Genomic DNA, 23,308 nt, shown 5'->3' with positions numbered 1-23,308 from the left:
GGTCTTATTAATTAAACAATGGTTAAGGTACTTAAGGACATATCAATGGCGACGAGGATAAAAGTGGTAACGAAGTAAATACTAATTGTTTTATGTAAACCGATGTCCGGTACCTTTGTTAGTGAATCAAGATGGCGAACAAAAAGTTCGAAGAATTTATTCCAGATTTACAACCGTGGAATATTTACGAAGAAAGATTGGAACAACATTTTGTGGCAAATGGGGTTGAAGAGGAAGCTATTAAAGTGGCGATCCTAATCAGTTCGGTAAGTGCACCCACATACACCTTGTTGAGAGATCTATGTTTTCCAGAAGCTCCCAAAACCAAAACATTTGCAGAATTATCACAGTTATTAGCTACCCATTACGGAGGTCAAGTGAGTACATGGAGAGAGAGATGTACATTTTTTGACCTGCGGCAAGAAACTGAGGAAAAAATAGCGGACTGGTATGCTAGGATAAGAAGTGCTGCAGTTACGTGCAAGTTTGGGGCAGATCTAACCAAAGTGCTGCTAAATAAGTTCGTGAGTGGTATGTGTCCTAGTAAAATTCTCGACAGATTATGCGAAGAGGATGAAAAGGCGACGATGGAGCAGATGGTGAGTTTGGCAATGAAGACAGAAAATGCTATTATGGCTTCAAAAACAAGCTCGAGGTCAACTGTAAATGTTCATGTGATAGATCATCAGCAAGCTTCGTCATCGTCGAGTTCTCGAGTTCGTCGGCAGGGACAGGATGGAGGTTGGCAACATGGGACAAGGCGGACAATGCATGGCAGCTCAAACGTCAATGTAAATTCAAGTGTCAATCAGATGTCAAAATGTAAGATATGTGGAAATAAACACAAAAATAGTTGTAAATATAAAGATTACATTTGTAATATATGTAAAAAAATTGGGCACTTGGCTAGGGTCTGTTTGGCACATAAAGATAGTGTTAATTTTATAGATAGTGAGGCGGAAGAGGACATTTATACATTAGACAGCATAGAATCAAGAATTGTTGATCTGTGCCATGTACAAGTCAAGGTAGACAATCCCTTTAAAATCCAGGTAAAGATTGAAGGCAAAATATATGAGATGATCATTGATAGTGGCGCTGGTATAAGTGCAATCACAAAAGAAACATATATAAATAATTTTTCTCATTTTAGGCTAACCAGTGATGATCTGTTGCTAAAAAGTTATGAAGGTAGTGTCTTTTCACCAGAGGGATATTTTATAATAGATATGGGCTATAAAAGCAAGAAAATACCAGTAAAGCTATACGTTGTTCAAAAAGGTTCTGCAAATATTCTAGGGAGAGACTGGATAAAGGCCTTCAATATTAGGCTTGAAATGATGAATCAAATTGTAAGTAATAGTAAAATTCTAGATCTAATAAACAGTTTTTCAAACGTATTTACTAGTAAGTTAGGAAACTTTAATCATAAGGAAATTTCAATTAAAGTTGTGGAAAATGCTAAACCAGTTTTTTGCAAGCACAGAGCTGTTCCTTTAGCCTATGCGAAAGAGGTAGAGTTAGAGTTAGATAGGTTAGAGAAAGAGGGAGTAATAGAATTAATAGACAATTCAGATTGGGGAACACCTTTAGTCTTTGTTCAAAAATCAAATGGGAAAATACGAATATGTGGGGATTACAAAACAACAATAAATAAACATTTAGAAGATGTGAAATATCCACTTCCAAAAATTGATGAATTATGGAATAAACTAAAAAAAGGTCAACGTTTTTCAAAAATTGATTTACAACTAGCTTATATGCAGTTCTCCTTAAATATTGAATCAAGTAAGTTGTTAGCGTGGAACACTCACAGGGGTTTGTACGCAGTTAAAAGATTACCATTCGGAATAAAATCAGCAAGTAGTATATTTCAACGAGAAATTGAAAATCTCTTTAAGGGCATGAAAAATGTAACAAACTTTTTAGATGATATAATAGTAACGGGGGAAACAGCAGAAGAACATATGACTAACTTGAGGGAAGTTCTTAGCAAACTTGAAAAGGCTGGGCTGACAGTTTGTAAAGAAAAATGTGTATTTTTTAAAGAGGAAGTTGAATACTTGGGGTACAAAATATCAAAAGAAGGCCTTAAGAAAACAGATAGTAAAATTGCTGCAATAATAAATGCACCTAAACCAGAAAATATAACAGAAGTTAGAGCTTTTACAGGGCTAGTAAATTATTACCATAAATTTATACCTCGGGCTGCCCAGATCTTAGAACCAATATACAAGCTTTTAAAAGGTAATGTAAAGTTTTTCTGGTCAAAAGAATGTGAAAGGGCATTCAATATTATAAAAGATATAATAGCATCAGATAATTGTTTAGTTTATTTTGACCCTGACCTTCCAATAATAGTAACAACAGATGCAAGTGACAAGGGTATTTCAGGCATGTTAAGCCAAGTTAAAGAGGGAGAGGAGAGAACAGTAGCATGTGTGTCAAGAACTCTCATGCCAGCAGAAAAAAAATATTCTACAGTTGAAAAAGAGGCTTTAGCAGTTCATTTTACCATAAATAAATTTTACCAGTACCTCTGCTGTAATAAGTTTAAATTAAGGACAGATCAAAAAGCGCTAGTTGCATTATTTGGAGAACACAGGAGCATCCCTAAAATGTCCGCAAACAGGATACAAAGGTGGGCTTTATTTTTGTCATCGTTTGACTACAGTATTGAACATATCAAGGGAATAAACAATCCTGTAGCTGATTATTTATCAAGGTCACCAGTGCAGGTTACGGGAACAGTAGAGGAACCAGCGGAAGGAATGACATATATTCATTTCACGGAGTCTATAGAATACTGGCCAATTAACAACAAAGTACTTAGAGAAGAAACAGACAAAGATGGCATTTTAAGGGCAATAAAGATGTATATTAAAACGGAAAGATGGCCCAAACATTTAAGTGATGAAATAATGCCATTTTACCATAAACGACAAGAGTTGTATTTAGATGAGCACATAATAATGTGGGGACATCGTATTGTGGTACCATCAAGTCTAAGACCACAAATCCTCGATGAGCTCCATGCAGGACATTTTGGAATAGTCAGGTGCAAGTCATTAGCGAGATCATATGTTTACTGGCCTAAAATAGATTCCGACATAGAGCATAGGGTAAAAAGTTGTGGTCCATGTTTAAAGAATAGAGACAACCCTCCATCAGAGTTTTCACCGTGGCCTGAAGTGGACAAGGTATTTGACAGAGTGCATATAGATTTTTTGCAATTAAAAAGCAAGTTGTGCTTAATATTGGTGGATGCTTACAGCAAATGGGTAGAGGTATTTCCTATGAGTAGGGCGACAGCAGCAGAAACGCAAGAAAAACTAAGGGAAGTTTTTGCCAGAATGGGACTACCAAGGTTATGTGTGAGTGACAATGGACCTCAACTAGTTGACAAAACCATGGAAATATTCTTTAAGAAAAATGGGATTAAGCATTTAACAGGGGCACCTTACCATCCATCCAGCAACGGAGCTGCAGAACGGTATGTCAGGACATTTAAAATGAAGCTGAAAACAGCCCTAGATGATCCAAGAAACTCTGGTATTCCACTGTCTACATTAATATCAAGATATTTACTAACATATCGCAACACAAAACACCCAGTAACAGAAAAGTCACCAGCTGAACTTGTATATAATAGATCATTGCGAGCAAGAATATCAATGATGGCCGAAAAGCCCAGTAAAGAACAGCAAAATATTTCTATAAAGGAGAAAAGATGTTTTGAAATAGGAGAAAGGGTTATGGTAAGAGACTATAGGGAAACAAACCGAAAGTTGTGGGTGGCAGCTAAAATAATAAATAAAGTAGGTAAGAAAACTTATTATTGCAGATTAGATAGTGGTCAGGTATGGAAGCGTCATACGAATCAGGTAGGCAGGGGTAGCACTGAGTTTGCAAACAACAGGGAAAATGAACTTGACAGTAACAATGACTTTCAATATATAAAACTACCAAACGTAGTACATCCGGTAGGTGAGAGTATAACACAATCTGAATCAAATTTGGAGAAGTTAACGATGGAAACCCAAGGTGAGCCAGTTTTGCTGGACATGGCTACTTCTTCAGACACTGGCAACAGATCATCAACTGATACAGTTTACAGGTCAGATAATGAACAAAACATTATTGTTAATTATCCATCTGATAATATGTCTCAAACAGGTAGAAGCAGACGCGTTACAAATATGCCAAAGAAATACAATGATTTCATTCTAGAGTAAGTAAAAAAAAAAAAAAAAAAAAAAAAAAAAATTGTTCAGTTAGGTTTTACATAATCATATTAATCATATTTGGGTAGATATAAATTAAGGGTGAGGGTGATAAGTTGGGATGTTTTAAGTGTAAACACAGCTTAAAGTGAGTTGGTAGCTTTGAGAGAGATGGCCATCTGGCACTTACTGTTCTGCGGTGATGTTCCATGCGGACTGACAGGTAGGGGGGAGAACAACGGGGCAAGGAAAGTAGTTATAGAAAAACTGAATGTAAAATGTATTGAATAACATATTAGTAATAAATATGAATTATTCCATCGACAGTGGTCTTATTAATTAAACAATGGTTAAGGTACTTAAGGACATATCAGTTTTATTTACACAATAATTTTAAGTCCTATTTATAAATATTATTTATACCGAAAATTCTCCTAAAAAGTGACGTTCTTGTGACGTTAAAAAGGTTACGTAGAAATAACGTAAAACTGTTACGTAACATCGCTGTGACTTTTATACGTATATTTTAGGTAAAATTTGATGTAACTTTTGTCGTAACTTCTCCTAAAATGTTGACGTTTGTTTGACGTTATATATACGAACACTGTTAGCTGGGCAAATCGGGTTTCGTTGTCAAAATACAAAATACTATTAAAATAAAACAAACATATGTTGTTGCTAAGTAAAAAAATTCTTCTAATAATTTATTTAATCTGACTCATTTATATTGGCAATTCAGACGTATATTATACATTTTAAAGTAGAAGACTTTAAAATGATATCGCCAATATTTATGAGTTGCTTATTTCCCATAAAAAATACGTAATTATAAAAATGCCACAAGGAAATAGCTTCAGAACAATAATTATTGTCTTACAGGTTGTATATTTGTCTACATTTTAACCACAGATGTAAACAGAATATATAACGTTACTGACAATGAGGTAGTCATTTGTAAAATACCAAATGTAAAGTTCAAAAATAATGTGTTAAAGTAGCGAATTTTGCAGATTTCTCGGACATGAGTTAAATCGGTTCTTTTTTGAAAAGCACTATCAAATCTTATATCTTAAATAAAACCATTTCATCTAAACATGTTATAATTATATTTATGCTTTTATTGTAGAATGTAATGGTAGGTACTGTACAGAAAAGAACTTTTTAAGTTTTAGGAAATTTTTGTTGGTGATCCGGCAACACTCATATTTTCATTCTTATTATTTGAACACCAATATAATTACAATAATTAGCAAAAACCAGCAGCTAACTATCGCGATTTTATCTACATAGTTCTCATGTTTTTCCTAATATTTAAACAAAATTATTGCATAATTTCCATATTCATTTTAATTCATTGTCTAGAATATGGTGCCATCTTGTTGCCAATAGAGATATCTACAAAAACTAATGGATAGAGACCATAGAACTTTGGCCTCGTTCTTAACGAAAATTTAGTGAAGATTCAAAAAACCATTGAATGTCAATATTGCTAATTAAATAAGAAGAACAGCTAACCTAACTAAACTAACCTAAATGATTTTTGAGTTGTCTTGTCACTTGTCAGAGTTGTTTATCTAGATATCTGATTAAATTGTAGCGTACTATATTAAAAAAAGAGTATTGGAGATATATTTTAATGTTCTTTGTGTTCATCGTTAAATTGTATTAAAATGGACGAGTCAAAGACAGTTTGGATTGGTAATTTGTCAAATAAAGTTACTGAAGAACTCCTTTTTGAGCTGTTCCTTCAAGTGGCTCCCTTGGAAAAAGTAAGAATTCCAACAGATAAAGAAGGCAGGCAGTCCAATTTCGCATTCGTTACCTTCAAACATGAACAATCTGTAGAATATGCAGTACGACTGTTAAATGGGATTAAAATGTATGATAAAAACCTTAATATAAAACCTAAAAACCCAAGTGCTATGACCCAAAACCATTTCCCTGAAAGAAACTTCAGTCATGAGAATCAATATGGTCATATGAACAACCAGAATCAGTTTTATAATAATGAAAGAGACAACAGACAAAATAGACATAACTTTCGTGATAGGGATAATTATAGAGATGATAGATACAGGGATAATCCATATTCTAGGCATGATGATAGGGATAGGTACGATCATAATAGACAGAAACAACATTACAATGAGAGAAGGGGTAACTTTGATGGTAGAGGAAATAATAGGCGAAACAATAGGTACTACTGAAATTATGATTGTAAATGCTTCTTTTTGTACTTTTTTTTAATTACATAATATTTTTATTGCATGCATTTTTTATACTTTTACTTTTATGTACAGAAATATGCATAATTTTATTCTAGATATGCACAATAGATCTGTGTTGTTCTGTAGCTCTGTTTAAACTGTAAACTGCTGTATTGCTGCAAAAACAGATTAGCATCAAATGGCAGTGCCGGTTTAACCTAACTTCGGGCCCTGGGCGCTGAATATTTAGGGGCCCCATTAATTGCTATTCGTCGTCAGATTTTTTTACAAGAAAACACATTCATGTATTTATAAACGTAAAATCCATACACAATTTTTAGCAAACAAGAAGAATAGCAAACGTAAAAAATATTCCAAAAAATACATTTAAAAACGTATAAAAAAACAGAAAGTTACACAAAACAACACATGACAAACAAAAAAATATATTCTAAAAAATACATATGACAAAAATTAGATCACTTTTTTGCTTGACTAGGCAATAGCAATCTGTCAGATAATACTATCGAAAATTCAGTTGCTCGAGGTCTTCATTTTCTATAGTACAATAGTGATATGCGTCTAGATTTTCTTAACCCAAATTTGGCGTTAAATATATTTTTATTATTTTTAAAGCCGAAAAAGACCGCTCGCCTAATGCATCAGAAGTTGGTATCGTGAAATAAACTTGCAGTAAAGGTAAAATATTGGGAAATGTTACCTTTAGGTACAATCTTTACATCCTGGATGATACCAAATTTTATAAATGTTTCTTTAACTTTTGGCATAATGTTATAGAAAGGGTAATTTCATTATGCAAGTTCTCTTTGGTTTCATCAACATATATTTTATATTTCACATAAGTATAAAGTTTTAATTGAGGTCGTGACTGCTTATTTATCTAGCGTAGAAAATCATCTAACAGCTGATGTAACATCTTTGTAGCATATATCCAGGTCTTCGCAAAAAAATATTTTTGGCCTCTACTTCAATGTCGCTTGACATATTTCTTACGTCTCCAACAAATCTCAAAATAGATGTCATTATTTCTATTCCAATTGACACGTTTAAGTCCACAGTTTCTTCACGTTCACGTATTGCTTTTGCATTAACTCGTTCCAAAGTTTTTGTCCAAATCAGTGTCAATAGAGCTGTCTCAAAGATTTTATTCTGCAGTGTCTTGCCTTCAATTTTAATTGCTAATTTTTCGTCTCTGTTATTGCTTAACTGGAAAAATAGGTTTAATGGGTCCCTAGTTTTTAACTAAAGCATTTACAGCGTCAAAAGTTTCTACAAGCTTTGATTTCATTACTTCCAAAAATTCATGGCAAATTTGGTGAAACAGATAGCTAACTGAATCTTTTCATTTATTCGCATTCCGTTGTAAATGCTCAGCTAATAAGTAGTCAAATTTAGCTAAGTATACAAGACAACTGTATTTAATAATTTTTCCTTTATGGCGACTCGTTAAATCCTCATTGCATCAACGGAAAGCTAGTCCTTGAGAAGCAAGTCATTTAGTAGTGACAACAACTCCTCTTCTTAGGACGTTTATCCAATAGTTAGCTTCGCATTTTACTTGCTCTTTCAAGACAGTGTCTATAACTCCAATCAATGATGATCTTGTTATTAATGTAATCATAGAGTTCAGATGAGATTTTCTTTCTTCGTGAGATTTGAGCAAAATATTCAAATGTTTCCAGTGGGTCCATCCAAACTCAGTTAAACTATTTTTTCAATTGAAAATAATTTGCACGGGTAACAATAAACAGCTTTAACACTTGCGCCGTATATTAGCCAATCTCTCTTTTCTTTGCCTCCATTGGGTTTTCCTCTATCTATGAAAGTTGCTTTTATTTAATCTTCTATAATAAGCTTTTTCTCCATCTTCAAACATTTTTTATAACGTTCTAAGAAAACACTGTTTGGTTTAAAAGTTCGCAGTTTTTATAAAGTCATCAGTCTTAAAATCCATTTGGAAATCGCAGGTATTTCGTCGTTTTTTTTCTATTTTGGAAAATACGTAGATTATTTAGCGGACTTTACTTTTTTATTAGTAAAAGGAACGGGTCTCTACGGGCCCCTCCGGGGCCCGGGCCCCTGGGCGCCCGCCCCAAGCGCCCAGTGCATAAACCGGCACTGTCAAATTGTGAGACAAATGAAGAAGGGAACTAGTGATATTTTTAACATTTTAGATGTAAATACAAGATATTGTAAGCATGTAACCAAAACGGTGCTAAAAAAAAGTTCTAGATCAAATATTGGTCATCATCATTCTCTTTGCCTTATCCCTATGCGGGGTTGGCTTCCCTAATTGCATTTCTCCACACAATTCTATCTTGGGTCATATCAATGTTAATCCCCTTTACCAACATGTCCTGCCTTATCGTCTCCCCCCAGGTCTTCTTTGGTCTTCCTCTCCTACTCCTTCCAGGAATCCGCACTTCAGCTATTCTTCGTATTGGGTGATTAGCGTCTCGACGTTGAACATGACCAAACCATCTCAAAGATCAAATATTGGTCAAACATTGCAAACAAAATGATCATCAAATGAACTAATGATTATCAAACAAAAAAGTTATATCCTATAAAATTGATTAACACCTTGGCTGCGTCGACTGTGTCATAATGCACTGTGGCAAATGGGGTATACAGGACATATATGCCTCATAACTAGTGTGACCAACTCCAGTTTAGTCGAATTCGGGACAAGACTGAACTACCTAAAATCCGGGACTTTTCAATGAAAATCGGGTCATTTTTTTTAAACTATATCATCATATTATATTAACATTTTTATGTGGACCAAAATTTTTTTGATGTAATGCGTAATGATTATTTCATTCATATGAGATTCTGACCAATAGAAAGCTACAGAAATAAAAATTAAACTGATAATTTCCCATCGTCAAGTATATTACGTCAGATGCCCTTCGTTGCTATGAAAAAATACATTCAGTATTAAAAATTATAAAAGTGATGACTTTCAACTGCCAAATATTTTTATAACAACTGTGTGTTTAATTGTACTTACATAAATAAATTACAATAAAATTTTGGTTTTGAACAGTTGTATTTATGAAATAATCGCAACAAATTGCACTCGATCTCTAAAATTAATATAGAATTTTTGCCCTCGTGACACTTTGATATAATTTCACTCGCCTTCGGCTCGTGAAATTAAAACTGTCGAAGTGTCACTTGGGAAAAATTCAATAATTTTAGAGCTCTTGTGCAATTACTACTGATAATCACCAGGTCTCGGAGAGCACGTAAAGCCGTCAGTCCCCCTGGGCTAGTGTACGTCGGCACTAGTTACTTGAAACAGGGTTAAAGATGTAAATGGCGCCGGAACTGTCCGAAAGGATCTCCCCGGCAAAAATGCCATACGATATTATTATTATTACTACTGATAATTACATTTTTGTTAGTTTTTGACGTTTCGACTTCCAATCCAGAAATCGTTCTCAAAAAACGAAAAATTAGAAAATCAGCTAATGTTGGATTTTCATGTAAATTGAACCTTGGGCTAAAATATAATTATTATTTGATATTCATGTTTTTAAATCGTGTTTTCAGAAGACGATAATTAAAATACAGAAACCGGAAAAAGTCAAGAGTTTGAGTTTTCGTAGAACTATAATACGACGATATAAAATGCATGCATTTTGGATGTGGTATTAGTATAACAGTCTAGAAATTGTCGACTTTTTTTCGTCCCACCAATTCAATTTGATGTGAATTCTTAGAAGAATGTTGTATTAAAAATTTCAAAATATAATTTTACTGAAACATTGAAAATTTGGATGGCCCGGAAGCCTTGTCCGGGACGCCGGGACACAACTTTGTAATTCGGGCCATGTCCCGGATTTTTCGGGCTAGTTGGTCACACAGTAGTGTGACGCACTCAACGTAAGTTTATAAATATCTCTTAATGCAACCAAGGTGTTAAAGGAGCTATACTGCTGTGCTAAGATTGAAAATGAGATTTTTGTTTTTCTTTATAGAACAGAGTAGGGTCAGTCAGGGTAATTGGAAACAGTACTCCCTACTGCTAGAAACGAAATATGGCAACAATATCACATACATAGAATTATAATTCCATCTTTGCTTATTCTAAGGAATGATATTCAGTTGTTTACAAGCCAAGTGAATGTCCATTCTGTGCAACTTAAGGCTACAGCGGGATAAGATGGTCAAAAATGCCCCCTCACCGATCAGCCCCGCTACTTATGTTTTCGATAAAGGATATAAAATTATGCACTCATGCAAATGTTTAGCTTCCCAAAGGTCCTAGAATGTCTTAAATCGAGAAAAGAAGAATTTTTAGGTTTTATTTTTTTGTGAGCGCAATTTTACTTTAAAAAATCTTTTGGATACAAAACGACCTGATTTTTTTCAGATTTTTGTAATGAAACATGAACCCAGGAAAAATTTTTGAAATTTTCAAAAAAATTTTAGGTTATGATAATATGATTTGGCCAACTTTTAAATAGTATTTTTTGCCATTCTTTTGAATGGCAGAGGCAGAATTTTTAATATCTGAGCGGAAAGAACGAAAAAATCGAAAAAACCGTTTTTGGCTGTCTTGAGATGCATCTCGGGACAGGCAATTTTAGGATTTAGGATCCTGACTAACACAACTGAAAAAAAACTAAAAGTGTGAATTTTGTCATAAAATTTGGTATGTGGGGTTATAATATTATTTGGAACAACTTTTCCAAATAACTTTTTTCGATATCTCTAACGCGAAGCAAATCGAATCGCATATCGAAAATTCACCCTGTTTGTGGATTCGCAGTAGGCCGCGTTTAAAATTTAAAGTTCAGTTGACTATTTTAAAAATTGTGAAACATCACCCTGTATGACTGCAAAATTTCAAATCTGTATATATTTTGATAGCCGAAACATAGGAGTGTCTTCATCTTAAATGCGACACCCTGTATCTTATCAATTCGATAATTTATTGCAACTAATATAGAGATTTTTATAGATTCAAAATACTGACTAATTCACTAATTTTATCATAAAAAGTTCAAATTGATTGCATTGAAGTATTGAACCAATTAATGTGTAATAATATAATATCATATACAGAATGAGTTTTATGAATGGAAACCCTCAATTATCTCGGAAACGGCGTGCACGATTTTTATAGATTGTGGTGGGTAGGGGTTTTCTAATGTCCGATATTAACTTTCTTATTTCAAATGGAACAACCCTGTATATTTTTTGCGTTTTTAAGTCCTTAAGAAATAGTGATTATTTTCCATGTTATATTCCCTATACCTAAAGGCCATAATTTCGGAATTATTTCTACATTTAACTTTTTAAACAAATTATAAAAATCAATTTTTTCGGCCCGGGTAGACATTATTTTGCGTTCTTTGGACCATTGGGAACAAAAAAGTTCTCTTGTAATTTTTCTCTAAAATTAATCGTTTTCGAGATATAAATAATTTAACTGAAAAGACATCGAATAATGACGATTTTCAAGGTTAAAAAACACAAATCAAAAATATTATTTTTGAAACTGCGAAGTACAGAAATTCAAGCTAAAGCCTTATTTTAGCAGTTAACAGTAAGTAATTTGAGCTGGTTTCATTCTAAAATATTGTTTTTTAGTTGTTAATGCATCCCGATCGCCCGTCCTCTCATATGCGCTTCATTAACATTTATTAAAAAGCAATGTTTTAGAATAAAACGTGCCAAAAATTTTTATAGCGAGCCCCTGGAAGATGGTTTAGCTTGAATTTGGGTACTCCGCAGTTTCAAAAATAATATTTTTTATTTGTGTATTTGAACCTTGAAAATCGTCATTATTCGATTTTTTCAGTTTTAAATTGTTTATAACTCGAAAACGATTAACTTAAAGAGAAATATTACAAAAGACCTTTTTTGTTCCTAATGATCCAAAGAACGTAAAATAATGTCTACACTGGCCGAAAAAATTGATTTTTATAATTTGTTTAAATTTTTTTTAATAAATGTAGAAATAACTCCGAAACTATGGCATTTAGGTATAGGGAATATAACATGAAAAATAATCAGTATATCTTAAGGACTTCGAAACGCAAAAAATATACAGGGTGTTCCATTTGAAATAAGAAAGTTCATTAGATTGAAAATCTGACAACAATGTAATTATCAGTAGTAATTGCACAAGAGCTCTAAAATTATTGAATTTTTCCCGAGTGACACTTTGACAGTTTTAATTTCACGAGCCAAAGGCGAGTGAAATTATGTCAAAGTGTCACGAGGGCAAAAATTCTATATTAATTTTAGAGTTCGAGTGCAATTTGTTGCGATTATTTCATAAATAAAACTGTTCAAAACCCAAAATTTTATTGTAATTTATTTATGTAAGTACAAATTAGTACAATTAAACACAAAGTTTTTATAAATATTTGACGATTGAAAGTCATCACTTTTATAATTTTTAAAACATTAATTGTCATTAATGTCACTGAATGTATTTTTTCTTAGCAACGAAGGGCATCTGACGTAATAAACTTAACGACGGGCAATTATCAAAAATTATCAATTTAATTCAGATTTCTGTAGCTTTCTATTGGTCAGAATCTCCTATGAATGAAATAATCACTGTAATATCGGCTGCATTAGAAAACCCCTACCCACCAAAACCGATAAAAATCATTCAAGCCGTTTCCGAGATACTTGAGGGTCTCTATACATAAAACTCACTCTATTATAATAATAATATGTATTATATTAATACGCATTAATTGGTTCAATACTTCAATGCAATCAATTTGAACTTTTTATAATAAAATTAGTGAATATTAGTGAATTAGTCAGTATTTTTGATTGTATATTTTGAATCTATAAAAAATACGACTATATTAGTTGCAATAAATTATCAAATTGATAAATACAGTGTGTCGCATTTAAGATGAAGACACCCATATGTTTCGGCTATCAAAATATATACAGATTTGAAATTTTGCACAGTCATGATGATGGTGATGGTTCACAATTTTTAAAATAGTCAACTGTAGGTACTTTAAATTTTAAACGCGGCCTACTGTGAATTCACAAACAGGGTGAATTTTCGATATGCGATTCGAGTTGTTTCGCGTTAGAGATATCGAAAAAAGACATTTGAAAAGTTGTTCCAAATATTATTATAACCTCACATACCAAATTTTATGACAAAATTCACACTTTTAGTTTTTTTTTCAGTTGTTGTAGTCAGGATCCTAAATCCTAAAATTGGCTGTCCCGAGATGCATCTCGAGACAGCCAAAAACGGTTTTTTCGATTTTTTCGTTCTTTCCGCTCAGATATTAAAAATTCTGCCTCTACCATTCAAAAGAACGACAAAAAGTACACAAAAAAATACTATTTAAAAGTTGGCCAAATCATATTATCATAACCTAAAATTTTTTTGAAAATTTGAAAAAATTTTCCTGGGCTCATTTTTTATTACAAAAATCTGAAAAAAAATCAGGTTGTTTTGTATTCAAAAGATACAACCTCTTGAATTTTTTCAGATTTTTTAAAGTAAAATTGCGCTCACAAAAAAATAAAACCTAAAAATTCTTCTTTTCTCGATTTAAGACGTTCTAGGACCTTTGGGAAGCTAAAAATTTGCATGAGAGCATAATTTTATATCCTTTATCGAAAACATAAGTAGCGGGGCTGATCGGTGCGGCGGCAAATTTTGACCATCTTATCCCGCTATTCGCGGTGTGCAAGTCCTTGGAAAGGGAAACGAGAAACGACCGTGCGCGAGTCGCGGAGAAATATTGCAACTATCTTAAATAATTCATATTGTCAATTGAAATTGTCAAATTGACGTATATTTCATACCTTCTGTCACTGACGCAGAAAAATTATATATTGCTCCACAATATTGATACGATATGCAATTATTATATAAAGGTAAATTTAATTAATTGTATTTTGCTTGCAGTACTGCATTTTAATAACTGATTTTATTTACTACATACAATTGTTTACGTTTGCTAAACATAACCTGCATCTTATTTTTTCTTCTTATTATTTTTTTTTGGACTATGGTCTTGACAATTATCCAGCAACCAGGACTAATATAATTGGCCAATATAATTAAAAGTGCGAATAAAAGTACAGAGCGTAGAAATAGAGGTCGCTTTGCCGAACTTGCACGGTCCCAATAGCCTTTAATTGTTTTTAAACACATAAATTGATTTAGAAACAATGCCAATATTTTACAAATTTCATCTCTCTGTATTAGTTAAGTATAGCGATTATATAATTTATAGCTAATACAAGAATATTTATATTGCCTAAAATGTTAATATAAATGTTATTTACTACAAGAAGTAAGTACAGTAAGTGTTCACAATTACCCCCTTAAAACATTGAGAATGGGGTAAATGAAAACACCTGTTAGGGGTAAATGGAAACAATATGAGTTAAATGGAAATCAAATTTTTTATGTTAAGGGAATTATTTTTATTACAAGTCTTGCCATTTTCAAAATGCTGAGCAAGTATATACGGAAGAGAGAACCAACGAAATACTCTTCGAATGATTTAGAAAATGCGGTGGCAGACGTTAAAACAAAAAAAAATAACATATAGGGAATATGTTGCTTACTAAAGTATTCCACATTGTGTTATTTACAACCGCATAAAGGGTAAAAATATACGAACTGATAAGATGGAACTAGTGTGTCTACTGCATGGTCAGCCAAAATTGAAAACAATATCATTACATGTTAACAGCCTGAGATTGTTGTTTACTTTTACCCCGTTTTTTAGTTTTTTTCTTAAAATTTCTGGGGTAAATGAAAACTTATCTAAGTCTTATCTTAGTTTCATTAAAATGAAACTAATGAATATCTTATTTTTTTGTGACTTTTTATTACTAATTTTTAATACATTCTACTGTAGACGTATTGTATAACAGCCGAAAGCTTTTATTTTATTATAATATGAAACATTATATCTTTAAATAAATTTCAAATGATTAGACGGCATGAAATTTCAAATAGTGTTTCCAATTACCCCCATTAACCCTACTTAAAATCTATTTACAAAGTTTTTGGAGTTGTAGAAGCACTGCATTTTAAATAAAACTTCAATTTTGTTAGAGGTATAAGGTGTTAGAGGTTAGAGGTTTATAGCTGCACTTTTCAATTAAATACTATGCCATTTGCTAGCAAATGTCAAATACTATGTGGTTTTGACAGTGTCTGCTACTCTTGCTGTCAACATACCTTAGCATATTGAACTTACAATTAATATGTTTTCAAAATACCACGCCTAGATGTAGAAACTACCCATCGCCTTAGTATTACAAAGTAAATACAGTATGAACAAAAACAATCGAAGTCACAAAAAGTGAAAATGGCAGGTTTTGTGTTTTTTGTAAACATTGTTGAGAGTACTATTGTAATGAAACTGCCAAACCTTTATAAACTAGGTTTTAATATACAAGAAATTAGCATGAGGTAACTAATGAAATTACAATGACATAACATATGCATATGACATTAACTAAGATGACAAATAACAAAGACAGTTCACAGACTACACTACTACCTTGATCTTCCAGAACGTTAACAGGAGAAATATTTGAATTTTCCTCACATGTTATACTCAATCTAGGGCTTGGTGGATCTTTGATATACTGTTCATTAGAAACCACAGATTCCGATCCAGTATCATTATCACAGTCTAGTAGAGATGCATCTCCTCGTGGTGCAAGTTGTCTTAAAGCTTGTTGTTTCTTTACCATCTTCACGCCTAACAACAGCATTGTTTGGAGATTTGCTTCAATTAGCTGTACTTCTTCAACGAGAGGATCATATTTGGAGTACCTTACATTTTTTTTTCATAAATACTTTTCCGGGTGTTATCAACCATGAAGGAAGCACAGTTCCATTTATAACTTTTCTGGTATGATGAAACATTCACTCGTGAGAGGTACTAGTTCAGAGAAATAAGGATTTTTTCAGGACACTGAAATATCCAGGTAACTGACTACTTTTTTAGTTATTGTAGACCTATACGAAGAAAACCTACCTGTTTCCTGCCCGATTTTGTCGATTTTTTGCACCCCATTAAAAAGCTAAATAGTTGACATAAAATTACAAAATTTGATTTTTTAGAATATTGAAAAAGCTTCAAAATGCCGATTTTTGGATGTTAAAAAGTCAATTTGCTCCTTCGCAAATTGCAAAATAAATGAAAATCGATATTTCTTAATAACTCTTACTAAATTTAACTTAAAACTTTAGGTTTTTACCAAAAGTTGGGTATTGGGGTGCTTAAAAAACCCTCAAAATTTGAGACTGATCCATTAATTATTTCAAAATTTAGCCTATTTGTTTTATCCCAGGGACCTTTGTTTTGCAATAACATAAGACAGAAAATAATGAAGATAAGGCAATTCTGCGTATGCCAAATGAAAGTAAAAAAGTAATACTATCAAAATCTATTAAAAAAAGATAAAAAATTATTTAATATAAGTAGTCAAAAATCCTAACGCCAAATTTTTGAAATTTTGTAGTTTATAGACATTTAGAATACCTTTAAAAATATTGTCCGTAGAAAAAATATTTTTATATATTCAGAAAGATTCTAACACGAAATTTCAAATAAAAAAATTTAGCCTAGGGCCATTTGGGCCAAAGTTCATGTGTTTTTGAAGTTATACTTCTTTAGCCGCGATTGAGATTGAGGGTGAATTTATATTGATCTGCGCGCATGCGCACACCGGCAGTATGGTATTAGTCGTTATACGGGCTCTGATTGGGTGTTGAAATGATCTGTCAATAATAAATAATTGTTCAATATGAAGGTAAACAGATGTATAATATATTAGTTTTATTGTTGTGAGGACAGAAACAAAAAAGTTTATAATTGTAGTGACATTTAAATAGTTTTTAAAAGCAACAGGTACGTAATAATTGTAAATGTATCATAGGTACCTACCTATTTGAACCTACCAAAATACATAGTATGTAATACTTTTATTTACATAATTTGATTACCATCAAAATTTCTATCAATGTTCACCTAATATATTGTTTTCTTACTCTATGTTTTGTTGTATTTTTTCAATTCTAAATCATTTCAATTCAAAATCAAAATAATTTAATTTAATTCAAAAATGTCAAAAGCTTAATCCGTTTAGTTAGTCGATCTTCGCACATAATGACACATTGCCTCCGTGGCGAAGCGTTTAAGGCGAATGAACCCCAATATACCAACCGCGCTGATAGCTGGTTCGAATCCCAAGAAAAACTTGTATTTTTTTATTTTTTTTTATACATTTTATGATTGTAAGTATATTTATTATATAATTTTATTTTCAGAAAATACGTATTTAGTTAAAAAATTTTCCGACAATTAATGTTCAGAAATCATTTGTGGCATTTTTAATGTGTTTGTGTGTGTTTTATTCTTTTATTATTTTAATTTTTGGCACTGTTTTAATAAAAATGTTTGAGAAGTAGTAAGTATAAATTAGTTTAATATTTAAATAAAATATAAATAAAAAGTATATTAATTTCGTTTAAATCATATAATAGAAGTATAACTTCTTACGTGCGTACAAAGTACACACACATTCTTTTTTTTTAATTCACAGCTAATTTGTTTATAATAATTAAGGAATCTTATTGATGCCATGTTAATGGATGGGATTTGTATTTTTTGTTAAAAAAATTTCACAAACATTGTACCTTCACAGGACCCAATTTTCAAAAATGTAGTTCAAATGGTTACTAGGGGGAATCTACAAATCCACCGAGTTAAAATACCAAAAAATCAATTACAATTTTCTGTATCTCCGGATCTACTCAATCTCTCCTTTTTTAATTTGTATATAATTTCTACGTACTTTACAAATATGCAATTTTTTTTATAAATTTATTAATTAATAAAAAACCAGATATCCATAGATTTTTCCAAAAATCTATTTTTTTAATCATAGTATCATTAATGATCATAGAAAAAGTTAAAGTACACTTTAATAAACAAATTATTTTTATTAAATAATTATTTATAGATAGTTTATTTATAAGATAATTTATTTATAAAAGTATACCTTAACTTTTTCTATGATTAATAATGATTAAAAAATTGCTTTTTGGGAAAAAATTATTTTTTTGAAAAATTGTTAAACAAATTAGTGTTTATTAATAAATGTCTAGACAAATTGTGTATTTTTAATGTACACAAAAAGTACATACAAATTAACAAAAAAAAGATCAAAATCCATTGTGTAGATTAGTGATGTAACGAATATTCGTATTCGCATTCGCGAATATTCGCTTGTTTTTGCTTATTCGCATTCGCGAAATTTGTGCGAATGTTTTGCGAATATGAAAACCAGAAAAAAAAATAATTTTAAGATAATATTAGGTTAATTAAATCAAAATCTATTCACTTCTCATCTTTTTTATTAAGAAAAGGTAACTTAACCTCAAACATGCAGCTACTCTCAAATGGAAATATGCAGGAATGCAGGACACAACAGCAGACAAAGAGACGGAAGATGGAATAAAGCGATAACTCACTGGAGACCTTGGGACTACAAAAGAGGAAGGGGCAGACCACAGACGAGATGGTCGAATGACCTAAAAAGATACGCAGGGACCAGATCGACAGCATTAGCACTGAACCGAGAAGAGTGGAAAAATAAGGGGGAGGCCTACGTTCAACTTTGGACAAATGAAGGGCAATTTATTATTTGGTATTATGTAATAAAGCTTAAGATTCAGATTGATTTACACTAAATATCAATTAATTTTTCATTATAAAAGGAAACATTACAAAAATAGAAACAAATTAAAAAAAACTGAATATTCGCATCCGTATTCGCGAATGTCGGTAGCAGATATTCGCATTCGTATTCGCGAATGTTCAAAAAATGACATTCGTTACATCACTAGTGTAGATCCCGAAATATAGAAAATGATAGTAGTTCTAAGATGCTTTTTTAGTTTTTGAACTCGTGTATTTGTCATCTTCCAGCGCCCCCTCATTTTCCACGACTAGTCACCATTTGAACTATATTTTTAAAATTCATGTAAGATATCAGATTTTCGAATTAAAAAGTTATTTTCTACGGACAATATTTTTAATATTATTTTAAATGTTTACAAACTACCTACAAAATTTCAAAAATTTGGCATTAGAATTTTTGATTATATTAGATAATTTTTTTATCTTTTTTTAATACATTTTGATAGTAGTTATCACTTTTCTACTTTCATTTGGCATACGCAGAATTACCCTATCTTCATTATTTTCTGTCTTATGGTATTGCAAAACAAAGGTCTCTGGGATAAACAAATATAATAACTCTTAAACTAATTAATGGATCGGTCTCAAATTTTGAGGGTTTCTTAAGTACCTCAATCTAACTTAGAACTTTGAGTGAAACACCAAAGTTCTAAGTTAGTTTTAGTAAAAGTTATTAACAAATAACGATTTTCACTTATTTTGCAGTTTGCGAAGCAACAAATTAACTTTTTTACTTTCAAAAATCGACATATTGATGGATTTTCAATGTTCTAAAAAATTAAATTTTGTAATTTTATATCAACTATGTATAGTCCGTCCGCTATAACTTTTCCCATGCGGTAGGATTCATTTTCAATCAAATTAAGTCAAAACATAAATTGAAACGAACGTCGATGTGTATATACATTTTGTATACTGTATTGTATACTATATACAGTGGAACCTCAATAAGTCGGCCCCCGATAACCCGGAACTCCGGCTAACCCGGACCGATTTTTATCAGACAAACATTTCAACGATAAAAATGTATTTATGTATTATAATATTTGAGAGATAATGGGTATTTGTGTAATTTGACTGTCTTAGCATTGTTTAGAAAAGACTAATAAAATTCTTTTTTTAACAATGGTCTTAGTCATCACTGTTATTAAATAACATAACATCAGAGACGGTATTGTGTGTAGTAAAGTCGTATTGTTCGCCGTTCTGTAATCGTTCGTAAATCTATTCAGATTTTGTGTGCGTGTCTTTTGTCTATAAGGGCAACAAAACGTAAAAATGTTGTAGTGACAATGGAAAAGAAACTAGAAGCATTAAGTAGAATTGATAAAGGTGAATCTTGCAGCATTATATGGTGTCGGTACATCTACAGTATCGGATTGGAAGAAAAATAGAACTAAAATCGAAGAAATTTTTTTCAAAATGATAAAAGACAAATTGGACAATCGGTGCAAAGCTAATGTATGTATAAAGCTTTGTATGTGTGGTTTTGTGTGGAATGCGAACGTGGTTTACCAGTGTCTGTGTGACAATTATAACGGAGTTTATCTGTAAGCATACCATATTTTATTAATTTTTACCATTTTCTCCGGCTAACCCGGATTTTCGATAACCCGGATCGGCCGCGGTCCCGATTAATCCGAGTTAACGGGGTTCCACTGTACTACACACATCGGCATACGTTTCACTTTCTGTTTTGACTTAATTTGATTGAAAATGAATCGTACCGCATGGGAAAAGTTATAGCGGACGGACTATATTTATAGCTTTTTAATGGAGTGCAAAAAATCGAAAAAATCGCTTTTTTGCACTAAATTGTTAATAATTAAAAAACGGACGGGGACTCTAGGCAGGAAACAGGCAGGTTTTCATCCTATAACATCCTACAATAACTAAACAACTAAAAAGTTGTCAGCTACCTGGATATTTCAGTGTTCCGAACATGGTCTATTTATCTATTTCTTGCTTATTTCCCTGGAGTATACTGTTTGTAGCCGTACACAAGAGAGAACACATTGAATGAAGAGCTGTATCAACTACTTCCCACTGTTCAGTTTTTAAATTTTTAGATTTTCAAGCAAGATAAATAGTTTTCCATATAAATCCATTATATCTTTTTGTCTTGGCATTGCCTTTAGGATTATACGATGTTGTTCGGCTTGCCGGTATTCCTTGTAAATGAAGAAACGTTTTTACTTCTTGAGGCATAAATGCCCCCTCCTCCCTTGATCTGAATGGATGTAACTAAGCATTCCAAATAAAGAAAAGAAATTTGTAAGATACTTCACAACAGTTTTCGCTGAAACATCTTGATATGGATATACAAAGGGGAATCGAGAATATTCGTCAACAATTCTTAGGATATATTTGTTACGAGATCTAGATGGAAGCGATCCTTTAAAATCCAGAGACAATCATTCAAAAGGCGAAGTAGCTTTAATTAATCTCTCTTGAGTTTTCAAAAACTTTGGTTTTGTTTCTGCACAGATAGGACAACAATTGGTCATTTCACGGACTTCATATGGTAATGGTATGGTATATGGTAAGTTACGTGTCTTTATCCAATGGACCATTCTGGTGATTCCTGGATGACACAAGGATTGATGTATTTCAAATAGACTTGGTCGAGGATTTATTGAACAGCACACTCGTGAAAATGTATCTGGCACTACATTCTCAACTCCTGGTTGGTACTGAATATCGAAACTTTAGCATGATAGTTCAAGGCGCCATCTGATAATCTTCTCACTTTTTATCTTACTAGTGTGGCGCATATTGAACATGAAAGAGACAGACTTTTTTCCACCGATGAATAATTTCTTAAACTCTTTGATAAGGTTCTTAAAAAGAAAGCAACAGGTCTTCCTCCTTAGCTAAGAGCAGCAGCAATACAAAAATCTGAAGCATCACATTCAATAACAGAAGGAATCTTGTCATCAATAATTATTGTAGTAACAGTTGAAGAAATAATTTCAGATTTAATAATTTGTGAAGCTTCAGTTGCTTGTTCTGTTAAAGGAAAAGTACTGCACGTGACTAGTTTTTGTTACCGTCGCTTTCAAAGGTTGTAGAAAAATTGGTAAAAATCCGAATGATGACTTTCTTACAAAAACACAATTTACTTTCTTCCTTCCAATTCGGTTTCCAGTCATTAAAAAGTACCTATAGATAATGCCATCTTCGAATTCATGGAAAAACTATACTTGGACTTAAATAAAGATTATGTTGCTGCTGCGGTTTTCTGTGAGCTATCTAAAGCCTTTGACTGTGTCAATCACAAAATACTTCTTAATAAACTGAAAAGATATATTTTAGAGGCACTGCTCTAAAGTGGTTCAGTTCATACTTGGACGACAGATGTCAGTCTGTATCAATCATTGAGCGCTACTCTAGTAATATCTTTATTAATTGTGGCGTACCTCAAGGCTCTGTCTTGGGTCCTATCTTTTTCTTGATATATTTTAATGCCATAATTAACCTCGACATTAACGGCCGGTTTACTATATTTGCAGATGACACCACAATTTTATGGCAAAACAAGGACTCTAAGGTACTAAACAAGATTATTATTAGTGATATGCTAAACATCTTAAGAGTGGTGCAGAGCTAATCATTCGACATTTAATTTTTCAAAGATCAAATTAATTTCTTTTAAGAATGATCTAAACAACATTACTCTGGGCAATGAAGACATTTGTTCTGACACCGTAAACAAATTTTTAGGTCTCTATATTGATAATAAACTTAAATTTGAGAAACATAGATACTGTTTATAGATATAAGGTTGCTTTACTGTCAAATCAGTTGCACACCATTAGGATTTCAAGATTGCAAAAAATGTTTATGTGGTCTTGATTGAATCTAATTTGAGATATGGTATTGCCTTTTGGGGTAGCTGTTTTCTTCATCATTTCAGCAGATTTTTTATGCTACAAAAGAGAGCACTCAGATATTTATGCAAGTTCAAGTTTGGTACATCATGCAGGCCATTATGTTCCGGAAACATGGTATGTTGACACTTCCTTGCATATATATATATATATATATATATATATATATATATATATATATATATATATATATATATATATATATATATATATATATATATAGA

At 32.1% G+C, this 23,308-nt stretch overlaps 1 protein-coding gene across 2 annotated transcripts in view; it reads left to right on the top strand.

Annotated features, from left to right (window-relative positions):
- The first annotated feature begins 5,769 nt into the window (after positions 1-5,769).
- LOC126885206 (RNA-binding protein 7) overlaps positions 5,770-23,308 on the top strand; it is a 95,712-nt gene continuing 78,173 nt past the window's right edge. For both annotated transcript variants that reach the window (XM_050651656.1, XM_050651655.1), the window contains exon 1: positions 5,770-6,420. In XM_050651656.1, the coding sequence (XP_050507613.1) occupies positions 5,894-6,420 (527 nt within the window). In that variant the 5' untranslated portion in view covers positions 5,770-5,893. The remainder of the gene's footprint in view (positions 6,421-23,308) is intronic.

Source organism: Diabrotica virgifera, chromosome 5 (genome assembly GCF_917563875.1).
Source record: "Diabrotica virgifera virgifera chromosome 5, PGI_DIABVI_V3a".
In the NCBI taxonomy this organism is placed as follows: Eukaryota; Metazoa; Arthropoda; class Insecta; order Coleoptera; family Chrysomelidae; genus Diabrotica; species Diabrotica virgifera.
The sequence above is the reverse complement of the archived record's forward strand: the minus strand, read 5'-3'. Positions and strand labels throughout refer to the sequence as shown.